Source organism: Myxocyprinus asiaticus, chromosome 20 (genome assembly GCF_019703515.2).
Source record: "Myxocyprinus asiaticus isolate MX2 ecotype Aquarium Trade chromosome 20, UBuf_Myxa_2, whole genome shotgun sequence".
Taxonomy (NCBI): Eukaryota; Metazoa; Chordata; class Actinopteri; order Cypriniformes; family Catostomidae; genus Myxocyprinus; species Myxocyprinus asiaticus.
Window position 1 is genome coordinate 9881299 of NC_059363.1, and position 13120 is coordinate 9894418.

The 13120-nt window shown below is 37.3% G+C and overlaps 1 protein-coding gene across 4 annotated transcripts in view; it reads left to right on the top strand.

Annotated features, from left to right (window-relative positions):
* The first annotated feature begins 1284 nt into the window (after window positions 1-1284).
* The window catches only part of LOC127411477 (kinesin-like protein KIF13B), a 72394-nt gene continuing 60558 nt past the window's right edge, over window positions 1285-13120 (top strand). For 2 of the 4 annotated variants that reach the window (XR_007892286.1, XR_007892287.1), the window contains exon 1: window positions 1285-2416. Coding sequence is in view for 2 of the 4 variants with exons in the window: in XM_051647062.1 (XP_051503022.1) it covers window positions 2347-2416 (70 nt within the window). In the remaining 2 variants the exon portion in view is untranslated. The remainder of the gene's footprint in view (window positions 2417-13120) is intronic. The other 2 variants (XM_051647062.1, XM_051647063.1) reach the window with 1 other exon arrangement.

The window sequence follows — 13120 nt, forward strand, 5'->3', positions numbered from 1 at the left end:
CAATCTCTCTTTGAGCTGCATTTATATCTCAAGGACGTTTTGTCTTATAGGAGACATTTGTACACTTTAAAGCATAATGGTTTAAATCTACAAATTCGTACCCAGATTAGTTCCTGACAAAAAACTGAGCTCCATCTCAGCAATCTCAATAAAATGGGGGTTTAAAAATGTCATTATCCAGTAATCATGAACGACTGTCATTGGTCCATCTTATTAGTACTGTGAAAAGGAGCAGGTACCACGTGACAACGCCGTCATGATCACCTGCAGTCTGGACAATAATTTACAACTGGATAATGACACTGACCAACTTTAATAGCCATTGACTTAAAAATACACAGCAAAAAATATAAAAAGCTAAATTATTATTTCGACCCATTGCACTCGACCAATCAGAGACTTCTTCCATGCCGCTAGTCTCCGCCCTTTTAGAACAAACGCCGTTCCATTCTAGCAGCAGTCGAGTGCGCTTCAAATATGGGCTTTTTAAATATGACCAGCAGGTGTCGCCACAAAACTAGTAAATAAGAAGACCTGCTAGGCAGAGTAAACGGTTTTCAAATAAAAACAAATAAAAAAAAAAAGTTGCTGGATCCATAATTTGTAACCTGCCCAGATGAAATCATATTGAAGAACGTTTTTTAATTTCATAACAGAATTCCATCAAAATTAATTGTGTAATGTTTAACTAAATTAAATTAATACAACTTAAAATATTTATTTTTAATGAAAGATTACTCAATTCAGTTTGATGCCATTTCGTTACGAAATTGAAATGCGCGTAGATGGTCGATTTAAATATATAGAACTACTAAAATATATGTAACCTCAACACAATGTCACAAACATATAAAAAAAATTTCCTTTTTGTCAGTGGAAGAGGCAAGCCAAGACGGTATAGTAGCAACCAAAACGGTAACGGTTTCAGTACAGTGACTGTCAGTATTATTTGGTGCACAACATAAATAAATACATAAAATCTAAATTTATCTAACAAAGTAAAAGCTATGAGTTTTTTGGAAATTATTTACATTATTTACAGGATTATTTGATAGTTAACTATTTAATAAGCTATTTTTTGATAATTAATAATAATTAATATTAACAATTAAATGATAACTGTGGTAGTTGTTGGTGGGGTGCGTTTATCCCATTTATGTATTATTATTATTATTTATCTGTTTTTGAAAGTTTAGGGGCTTTTACTTTGAAATCTAAACTTCCGCTGGGCGTAATGGATCGCCGCCTAATATCGCTGGCTTCACGTTGGTCAGTCATTAAATAAAGCGGCTGCTCGTAACGAGCGTAACATCCAAGCCGGAGTCCTTAAATCACTTCAAAATACATTTTCGTTGACTCGCTGATTCAGTAAATGACGCGTGTTGTATTTCCAAATTATGGATATTAATCTTGAAGATCTGCCAATCTGGATGGGAATGGAGAGCAGCACCATTGTTTTAATCAGCCCGTGAAGTTGGACCCAGCCTGAAAAGAAACCAAAATTCAACAAATACCAGATACATTGGTATTAAATGCCAGATTAGGAATTTCGCATTTTTATTTTTCACCCAGTCGTATTGCTATTGCATATTGACATCTATGGCGTTTGTCCAACGTTGATCTGATTTGTTTGCCATTTTCTCCATGGGAAAGTGCTGCATTGACAGATTAGCATTTCAAATACGTCTAATATTAATCTAACAGTCCTGTGCATTGCAGCTATTGGCTTGTTATACAGAATAATTGTTTATTATATTCTGAAACACACTACATAACTGGACCTGCATGTAGTGCTATCATCCATTTCTCTAATCAAATAAGATTTTAAAACCATCAGTGAAACAATCCTTTAGTATCTCCCAAAATTAAGTCTCTGGTCCAGCAGGGATGTATTTTTGAAATGTAAGACCCAGTTAGACTGTCACAACTAGGCATACATTATTTAAACCCTGCTTGTTTGTTCTTTGGCTTCCTGCTGGACTAAAGTCTTGTCATTTGCAGTTTGACCCAGTGTGAGTGTGTGACCAGAATCCAGGAGGGAGTTGAATGTGCTCTTGGCACTGTTTTTGACCTAAACTAATGTTCCAGCTGTCAAGACATTGCACTGAACTTTTTATTTGCACAATAAAGGCGAACATGTCTTCACTGTGCCTTTGGAAACACAGAAAAACAACCCAGTAAGGACAATGTTGACCATTTTTGGACTCGACATGCTTCAAATATCACGAAATATCCGGGATTCCGGAGTAAGGCATATCTAGATGTATTTTATTTTATGAACTCAAGACTGCCAGAAAGCATTTCTGTCTCTTCATAACACTTCTTTTGGTGGAAATACCGACCATCATGGGCGACGCTAGTTTGAACGACTCTAATGTGAAAGTGGCGGTTCGGGTTCGGCCCATGAACCGGAGAGGTGAGTTAAATTTCAAATCTGCCTAGATAGCGTTTTTTTGTACATAATAGGTGCTTTTGACCCTTGTTGTCGCAGCTGTGATGGCTGAAATATAGTCTAAGCTCACTTGGTATTTAGACAGCCTGAATCAGTTGTGGTCAGTAATGGCATCCATCCATCCATCCTCTGTTGGACTGTTCTGCTTTTAATGTAGTTAGGCAATGTTTCTTTTCAGATATTATTTTGAAGAACTTGAGTACAGTGTCACCTGGAAAACTTTTAGAATTTTTAACATCAATACAGTTAAAAAATCTTTTATAGAATTATTTATATTTTTTATTTTTTTGCTGTATTTATTGATTATTTGATTATAACTTGTACTTGCCATGATATAGCCCTTGATGCTGATAATAAAATGCTGGCAATAAACACCAAAAACAACAACTATCTATCTGTCTGTCTGCAATACTCTATCTTGACTGCCTTATCTATTTATCTATCCCTCTTCGCTCAATCAGTTATACTGTATTTTTCCATCCATTCAGACTTTATACATTTCCTTTGCACTTCCATAAATTTTCTTATTGATCTTATTGATTTCCATGACTTTTCAAGGCCTTTAAGTCATAATTTTAAAATTGCCTGATATTTCCAGATTTTTCAGTGTTGTTGGAACAGTGTGTAGAGGGGGGGGAAAAAAAAGGACATATCTCTCTCCATCAATCCATAAATGATGGACACCCTAATAGTGTCAAACATGCATACTGTTTAATAATGTATTTATTTTTTAACTTAATTTTTTCTTAATTTTCTTAGAATTAAAGATTTACTTTGTTGTCTTTCACATGAGTATATGACATTAAAGCTGATCTTGCCGTGGGAGAACATGAGTCTTGGTAAAGCCACTGAAGCGTGAAATATTTGCTACATTGTGGCGATGTGGTCACGTGTCTGAATTGAGCGTAACATTCAGTCACAAGACTTGAGCACTATTCATGAGCTGACAGCCTATGTGCACTGTGTTAAAGTCTCTAAATATCCTTTTAAACACTTAGATAGGATTATCAAATTATTTTCCATAGTCTCCATTTTTAAGGTTGTGTTAATATGTTATTCCAGATCCACTAGGCTATAGTTTGAGACATTTTTTTTTTGTCCTATGACATATGACAGAGAGAACTTGTATTTTAAAGGGAGTTCAAAACTCCAAATGACATTTAACTTTCAGTTTCTCTCCCTCTCTCTCGCTGTCCGTCTCTCTATTGGACAAAGGCAGGAAGGAAGTCTCAATGGACTATTTGCCAGCGTTGCATAACAGAGCATGTTCCCATGGCCGAATGAGTTTGATCCTTTTAAGAAACTGTTCATATTCTTTCCTAAGTCTTTGTAAAGTTAACTGCATGAAAACCATATGGGTGGACAAAGGGACATGAAGTTTTTACTAGTTAATGATTTATTGGTGCTCCACAACAGTAAAGTATACCTATTGCATCATTCCCTTCTCACATGGCATGAAAAATTCAATTATGGTTTAATGTAACTAACTGAACCATGCATTGTTGATACTTTTACCTCCATAAACCAAGATTTATAGAAATGGACTTCAGGCCATTGTCGCTGCCTTTTCTTCATTGTAAAGTGATCGCTTGTTTTGTATGAGATTTGGTGTATGATTCTGTCAATCTTTCCACTGTTGACAAGTTTACATGTGCTTATCTCAATCACCTTAGTGACATAATGCAGGAAATTCAGATTTTGAATGGCAAGATATAGTAACCACTCCGATAAAACCGGCTGGGCCTCCTTATTGGACCTTGGCCACCAATGGTGGGAGGAAGCCAGTTGTTTTCTGCACAGATGGGAAGTTGTTACAGCTGGTGTGACTTCAGTGTGCATCCTTTCCAAGGTTTTCTGAGTCAGCAGCTCTCTGCTTCCCTGTTGTTTCCAGCAGAAGTGTTTCTATGGTTAAAGACATGCTTTGGCCTGCCATCGTCTTAGGGAGTATATTGAGAGTGTTTAAATAAACGCGTGACTTGTGTTTGCCGTCAATGTGTCATAAACTTTCAGCTGATTCTAAACCACAAAACTATCGACCTTGAAATTGTATTGTATTTTCGGTGACTGTTAGTGCACAGGAAGCCCCTTTAGCAACAGGCTGCTGCTGTCAGTGTTTGAGGGAATGCTTTCACAGGTCCTTCCTGCTGCTATCAGTGTGATGACTCTGCCCAAGCTGAGACTTGAGCTGTTCCATCTGTTTAGATGTTGCCAAGTCACTTTCCATCTGTAATATACACCGTGTCGGTGTATAAATATAATGTGTTTGCCAGCATTGAATAAAATGTCAGTGTTTTGAGTTGATTAAATGAAAACATTATAAACGCATCTGCATGTCATGTGCTGGTCCAAGTTAATTAGCAATGTGTATGTGCCAAATATGTCCTAACTTTTTTTTTTCTCCCCAATTTGGAATGCCCATTTCCCAATGCGCTCTAAGTCCTCGTGGTGGCGTAGTGACTCGCCTCAATCCAGGTGGCGGAGGATGAATCTCAATTGCCTCCACGTCTGAAACCGTAAATCTGCGCATCTTGCCACGCGGCTTGTTGAGCGCGTTACCAGAGAGACATGGCACGTGTGGAGGCTTCACGCTATTCTCCGCGGCATCCACACACAACTCGCCACGCGCCCCACCAAGAGTGAACCACATTATAGCGACCACGAGGAGGTTACCCCATGTGACTCTACCCTCCCTAGCAACTGGGCCAATTTGGTTGCTTAGGAGACCTGGTTGGAGTCAGCACTCGCGACTCCAGGGGTGGTAGTCAGTGTCTTTACTCGCTGAGCTATCCAGGCTCCCAGTATGTCCTAACTTTAATAAAGTGTCAGTGTATTGAATCGAATAAACATAAAATGTAATAATAAACAATGAAAGTACAATAAACTGGTCAGCATGTCGTGCTGTGAGTCAGTACCCAAGTCCATTGACATTATGTACCAGCTTATATGTAAGGCATAACTGCAGTCAAACAGTCATTATTAGGGATGTCGAGTTTCAGACATTTTCATAATCGATCGTTGTGGAAATTAACTATCAATCGTTAATCGTTCACGCTGCGTAAACACAGTAGCCTACACAACATACCATTAGATAGGGATGGGACGATATATTGAGTTCTATATATCGCAAACCCCAAAAAAATGACCAACCATATTGAGGCTTACCTCGATATTTTGAAATATGCGACATTGTTTTCTGTCCATGCGATCATAAATGAAATGATCCGTCATACATAATCTCTATTGCTTGATTTTACCCCACCGCACGTTTTTCCTACACTGTTTACAGGGTTCACGCAAGGTTCTTGAAGTGCTTAAAGTGCTTGAATTTAGCTTTTAGAAATTTAAGTTCTGGAATACCTGGAAAATCACCTTGTTGTGATAAAGTGCTTGAGGTTAAAACAGACTGTTTCCTCCATCAAAGATGAGGCAACTCCACTTTCATTGAATCTCTTAACATCCTTTCTGTTATTTCCAGTCAGATAAAAAGTAAAAAGAAGTATATTTTAATCTCACTCAGCATGGATGCGTTAATGTTCACTGAACCGGAACACTGTGAATTGCATGTTGAAACTCAGTACCTTTTTAATGTTTCTTATACAAATGAATGTAAACTCAATGTTTTTACTTGTAAATTGTACACATTATTTAAAACAGTGATGGCTCATATCATTACTATATATACCATTTCATGATATAATATTAGTTAATGGAATGTACATTTTTTTGTACTTTTACAGAGTTAAAATGTGATTATTATAATGATGACGACAAACAAATTATTAAAAAATAAATTATTCACTTTCACATACTTTTTTCAGGACAGGTTTTGTTCAGTCTGTTGCTTGTAATACACCTGATCAGCCTGAATGTACCCCACTATTTTTGAATGCTTATATGTTTGTGATCTTTTCTTATAGAGAAATGTATATGAGCAACTCTTATTTAAACTTTGGGCATTTATGTTGTGTATTAAAAAAAATTTGTATTTTGCTCAAATGTTTTTTCAGAAAATAAAAAATGTCTGTAAAATTTTGTAATTTAAGTGTCATTATATCGAATCGAGATTATATAGAATCATGAAGCTTATATCGAACCAAATCATGTGATAACCATATACACTGATCAGCCACAACATTAAAACCACTGACAGGTGAAGTGAATAATATTTATTATCTCGTTACAATGGCACCTGTCAAGGGGTGGTATATATTAGGCAGCAAGTGAACAGTCAGTTCTTGAATTTCATGTGTTGGAAGCAGGAAAAATGGGCAATAGTAAGGATCTGAACGACTTTGACAAGGGCCAAATTGTGATGGCTGGACAACTGGGTCAGAGCATCTCCAAAATGACAGGTCTTGTGGGGTGTTCCCAGTATGCAGTGGTTGGTAATAGGGATGCACCGATCCGATACCTGGATCGGTATTGGCTCCGATACTGACATTTTTAAACGGATCGGGTATCGGTCCGACGAGCCCGATCCAAATCCGATACGGTGTGTTAGTCATGTTCGTTACTGTCAAGCTCAAAACAATGACAAACGAACCATTAAAACACAATTAAAGTAATTCATATGACTCGTGCATTTTATTCAGAGCCACTTGAAGACATGCGACAGCTCTGTGAATCACAAAAGGCTATGTTTAATAAGTAAATGTATAAAATGCATGCACAGCTTCAGCGTGTTATTGAATGGCGCTGCTCTGTTGACACGCACGCGGCTATTTTTAGCCTTCACACCATGTGCAATATTTGAGCGCTACTCGCGTCACGAACGACATCTCAGATGTAGATGCTCAATAGATCGGTTCACTTATAATATGCATTTAGAATGGCTCTGGAGGTGCTTTTTTTTTTTTTTTTTACCAGAATTTTAATAAGAAGCGAATTAAACTACTGTGAACTTGTCTACAAACAGATACATACAGGACTTCCTGGAGAGTTCAGAATGTCAAAATAAAAGCGTGAGGGTTTAAAAGTTAAACGTATCATGGAGAGACTCACGGAGGCAGAGATATGAACTCAGTAGCAGGGTTTATTGAACAGATGATTGAAACAGCGATGTAAACATTGTGAGTAAATCCAGTTGAGCAGAGTGGCAAACAGCAGGTGAGTAATATCCAGACAGGGTAAAGACACGATGAACAGATAACTCACAACAATCTTATGATACTTGCAGGCAATAATGAAGACACAGGTATGTTCGACATAGTTGAAAGGTCCAGAGTCTCAGAGATACTATCGATGAGAACAGACAAAGAGTGTGTATGTGAAACAGGGTATATATGCAGTCCTTGATTAGCCACTAATGATATGCAGGTGCGTGTAATCAGAACTCAGGGGAAAGTGAGCGCTGTGACGGCTGTGAGGAAGAAAGAGAGAGAGAGACTGGTGGATCCGTGACAAAAGGTGCACAATCGAGATATATTACTATTATAATTTATTATTATTATCATTTGTTTACAAATTATAATAATATTTAAGCTGAATGGGATCCAAAAAATTACTGTGTGAATGAAAAGTGAGCTGATTTCTTACAACTAAATTGAACAAAAAAAAGAGACGTGAATCCTTTAAATTCCAGATACAAGTTGAAAAAAAAATTGCAAAAAAAAAAAAAAAAAATGGCTTCTTTTCTACTGATGACTTATACTGGAATTACTGTTAATTTTTCTGCTACATTATCCAGTATACTAGTTAACAATAAAGTTTTTCTTAATAAGCTATACATTTATATTGAAATAATGTGTAGTTAGAGGTTTGTGTTTCTTTACATATTAAGGAGTACTCCCAAGTAGTTCCACACAATAATGTAAAGATATTCTAAACTGATTATGCAAAAAAACAACACTGTTATCAGATCGGGATTGGTATTGGCCGATACAGAGATTTCCGATATCAGAATCAGATCGGAAGAGGAAAAGTGGTATCGGTGCATCCCTAGTTAGTACCTACCAAAAGTGGTCAAAGGAAGGACAACCGGTGAACCGGCGACAGGGTCATGGGCGCCAAGGCTCATTGATGCACGTGGGGAGCGAAGGCTAGCCCATCTGGTTCTTCCCACGGAAGAGCTACTGTAACGCATAGGGCTGGGCAATATGGCAAAAAAATAAAATCTAAATTTTTATCAAACTTATGTATGATTCGTGATTCGATTTTTTTTTTTTTGTGTTTTTTTTTTACTTTTAAATGTAGTCCAACATGATTCAAATTGTATGTTCTTTATAAGAATCAAACTGCCCCCAACACTCTCCATTGTGGCAATACAATCATGTGCATATTCAACTATTCATTCATATTTATATTCCATTTATATTTATTTGACATATCCTACCTCTTCTGCACAATACATTAAATCACTTTGCACATAACTGTAAATCTGTATATAACATATTTGAACAACATTATTGCCCTAATGTACTTTCCTCTATATATTTATCTGTTGTACAGTTGTCCTCAAAAGTTTGCATACCCTTGAAGAATTGGTAATATATGTACCATTTTTAAAGAAAACATGAGTGAGCAGGCAAAACACATTTCTTTTATTTCTTATGGGATTCATATTCAACTGTAGGTTATAACAGAATGGCACAATCGTATAACAAAACATGGCAATAAAGAAAAAAATGAAATGACCCCTGTTCAAAAGTCTGCATACCCTTAATTCTTAATACTGTGTATTGCCCCCTTTAGCATCAGTGACAGAGTGCAGTCTTTTGTAATAGTTGTCTATGAGGCCCCAAATTCTTGCAGGTGGTATAACTGCCCATTCGTCTTGGCAAAATGCCTCCAGGTCATGCAAAGTCTTTGGTTGTCTTTCAAGAACCGCACATTTGAGATCTCTCCAGAGTGGCTTGATGATATTAAGGTCAGGAGACTGTGATGGCCACTCCAGAACCTTCACCTTTTTCTGCTGTAACCACTGGAGGGTCAACTTGGCCTTGTGCTTCGGGTCATTGTCGTGCTGGAAAGTCCAAGAGCGTCCCATGTGCTGCTTTCGTGCAGAAGAATGCAGATTGTCTGCCAGTATTTTCTGATAACATGCTGCATTCATCTTGCCATCAATTTTCACAAGATTCCCCGTGCCTTTAGAGCTCACACACCCCCAAAACATCAGCGAGCCACCACCATGCTTCACAGTGGGGATGGTATTCTTTTCACTATAGGCCTTGTTGACTCCTCTCCAAACATAGCGCTTATGGTTGTGACTATAAAGCTCTATTTTGTTCTCGTCACTCCAAGTTACAGTATGCCAGAAGCTGAGGGGTGTGTCAAGGTGTTGTCGGGCATATTGTAACTGGGCTTTTTTGTGGCATTAGCGCAGTTAAGGCTTCTTTCTGGCAACTCGACCATGTAGCTCATTTTTGTTCAAGTATCGTCGTATTGTGCTCCTTGAAACAACCACACTGTCTTTTTCCAGAGCAGCCTGTATTTCTCCCGAGGATACCTGTGGGTTTTTCTTTGTATCCCGAACAATTCTTCTGGCAGTTGTGGCTGAAATCTTTCTTGGTCTACCTGACCTTGGCTTGGTATCAAGAGATCCCTGAATTTTCCACTTCTTAATAAGTGATTGAACAGTACTGACTGGCATTTTCAAGGCTTTGGATATCTTTTTATATCCTTTTCCATCTTTATAAAGTGCCATTACCTTGTTACGCAGGTCTTTTGACAGTTCTTTTCTGCTCCCCATGGCTCAGTATCTAGCCTGCTCAGTGCATCCACGTGAGAGCTATCAAACCCATTGACTATTTATACACAGACACTAATTGCAATTTAAAAAGCCACAGGTGTGGGAAATTAACATTTAATTGCCATTTAAACCTGTATGTGTGTCACCTTGTGTGTCTGTAACAAGGCCAGATATTCAAGGGTATGTAAACTTTTGATCAGGGCCATTTGGGTGATTTCTGTTATCATTATGATTTAAAAAGGAGCCAAACAACTATGTGATGATAAATGGCTTCATATGATCACTACCCTTAAATAAAAGACAGTTTTTTTTGCATTATCAGTCATATTTTCGAAATCAATGCCAAAATTTCACAATTTCTGCCAGGGTATGCAAACGTGCAAAAGGTGTGCAAGAAAGATGTACAAATGCACCACAGGGGGAAGTTGTCAACAGAGTGTAAATGTAAAATAAATTAAAATCTATTGAACCCAGATGTTCAGAAATAATAGAATAAGAAAACTGCAAAATAATTTTTAGTGAGTGTAGGTATTAATTTTATCTAAACCAAGTGTATCTAAAAAGTACTCATTGTATATCAAAGAAATAGAGAGGCACCCTCTAGCGGTTCACGCTAAGAAGCACAGCAATATTAAATAATTTATCATTACAATTCAACTAGCAAAGGTTGTCAAAATGATCACTTGCCAAATGTTGGCTATAGATGCAGTACACTTGAAACATGGCAGATGTTTGATTCTCCCATATATAGCATCTCCATGATTTGAAATGAAGCTGCCATAACTGTCACGTAACTAACGCTTTTCTATGGGTAAAAAGAAAGGAGGCCATTCATCAACATGCACATGCCGAGGCCAGTTATGGTCTTAAGTCACCGGTGTATACCTGCATGATCAGGGCTCCAGACAAATAAAATGACTTAAGAGCCATTGGCTCCTAAACTGAAACATTAAGGAGCCAAATGGCTGTTTTCAGTCACCAAATCACAGAATTGCTTGATTTAGATTGCTGTTCAGAAACAAGCTAGAAAGCCGAAGAAAAGGAAGACAGCTGATAACCCATTAATCAGAGGTTTAATAAACAGTATACATAGTTGAGAAGATAAGTTTGCATTCTCTTTTGTCTCATTAATGTTCTCACCCCTTTCATAATTTATACAAATATAAGAGATAAAATATTTTTATTTTTTACTGCTCTTCAGAATCTACATTACAGATGTTTACAGAAAGTATAGTATACATATAGTAGTGTGTTGTTTTCTTGAGCATCAATTAATGTTTGTGCCTTGTGTAATAGTTGTGTACAAGTCCCTCAATTGTCCTAAGTGTCAAAAGCTTGATCTCATATACACTGGCCAAAAGTTTGGAATAATGTACAGATTTTGCTGTTTCGGAAGGAAATTGGTACTTTAATTCACCAAAGTGGCATTCAACTGATCACAAAGTATAGTAAGCACATTACTGGTGTAAAAAACAGCACCATCACTATTTGAAAAAAGTCATTTTTGATCAAATCTAGATAGGCCCCATTTCCAGCGGCCATCACTCCAACACCTTATTCTTGAGTAATCATGCTAAATTGTTAATTTGGTACTAGAAAATCACTTACCATTATATCAAACACAGCTGAAAGCTATTTGGTTCGTTAAATGAAGCTTAACATTGTCTTTGTGTTTGTTTTTGAGTTGCCACAATATGCAATAGACTGGCATGTCTTAAGGTCAATATTAGGTCAAATATGGCAAAAAAGAAACAGCTTTCTCTAGAAACTCATCAGTCAATCATTGTTTTGAGGAATGAAGGCATACAATGCTTGAAATTGTCAAAAAACTGAAGATTTCATACAAAGGTGTACACTACAGTCTTCAAAGACAAAGGACAACTGGCTCTAACAAGGACAGAAAGAGATGTGGAAGGCCCATATATACAACTAAACCAGAGAATAAGTACATCAGTGTCTCTAGTTTGAGAAATAGACACCTCAGCTGACAGCTTCATTGAATTCTACCCACTCAACACCAGTTTCATGTACAACAGTAAAGAGAAGACTCAGGGGTGCAGGCCTTATAGGAAGAATTGCAAAGAAAAAGCCACTTTTGAAACAGAAAAACAAAAAGAAACGTTTAGAGTGGGCAAAGAAACACAGACATTGGACAACAGATAATTGGAAAATAGTGTTATGGATTTTAACCCCATTGAGCTTTTGTGGGATCAGCTAGACTGTAAGGTGTGTGAAAAGTGCCCGACAAGACAAACACATCTATGGCAAGTGCTACAGTAAGTGTGGGGTGAAATGTCACCTGAGTATCTGGATAAACTGACAGCTAGAATGCCAAGGATCTGCAAAGCTGAACATTTTTTTTTTCAAATTGAAATAATAATTTTTCACGTTATTAATGTCCCGACTATACACTGTGATCAGTTGAATGCCACTTTAGTGAATAAAAGTACCAATTTCTTTCCATTAGAGCAAAATCTCTACATTATTCCAAACTTCTGGCCGCCAGTGTATGTGTGTGTGTGTGTATATATATTTAAATTGTTTTACAGTATTGCCTTAGTCTTTCTTTACTGTGACTAGATGACCCAGACACAGAGACTACAAGAGTGCAAACTGAATTAAATCCCAGATGCAGTTTATTGTGCTACTCCAATCCCAATCAGTAATTACCAGAAGAAGAAAAAAACTGATATACAATACGTCACTTTTAATTGTAAAGAAGACCGAAATACACATGGGGTTCTTATTTTGAAATGTCTGCACTCCCAGTTGTGAGTTCACTGACGGCTGATTCACTGAGAATGTGAATCTGATTCAAACTGCTGACCTGAGCTGCTGAGTTCAAACCCTCAGATTTTTTTGGGTGATTCATTAAAAAGACCCGGTTCAAAAGAATAATTTTGTGCTGGGGTTGTTGTTGTTGCATGCGGTTCAGCGAGCTCTTCAGAAACAGAACGGGTGAAAAGTGGCGCGAGACACAC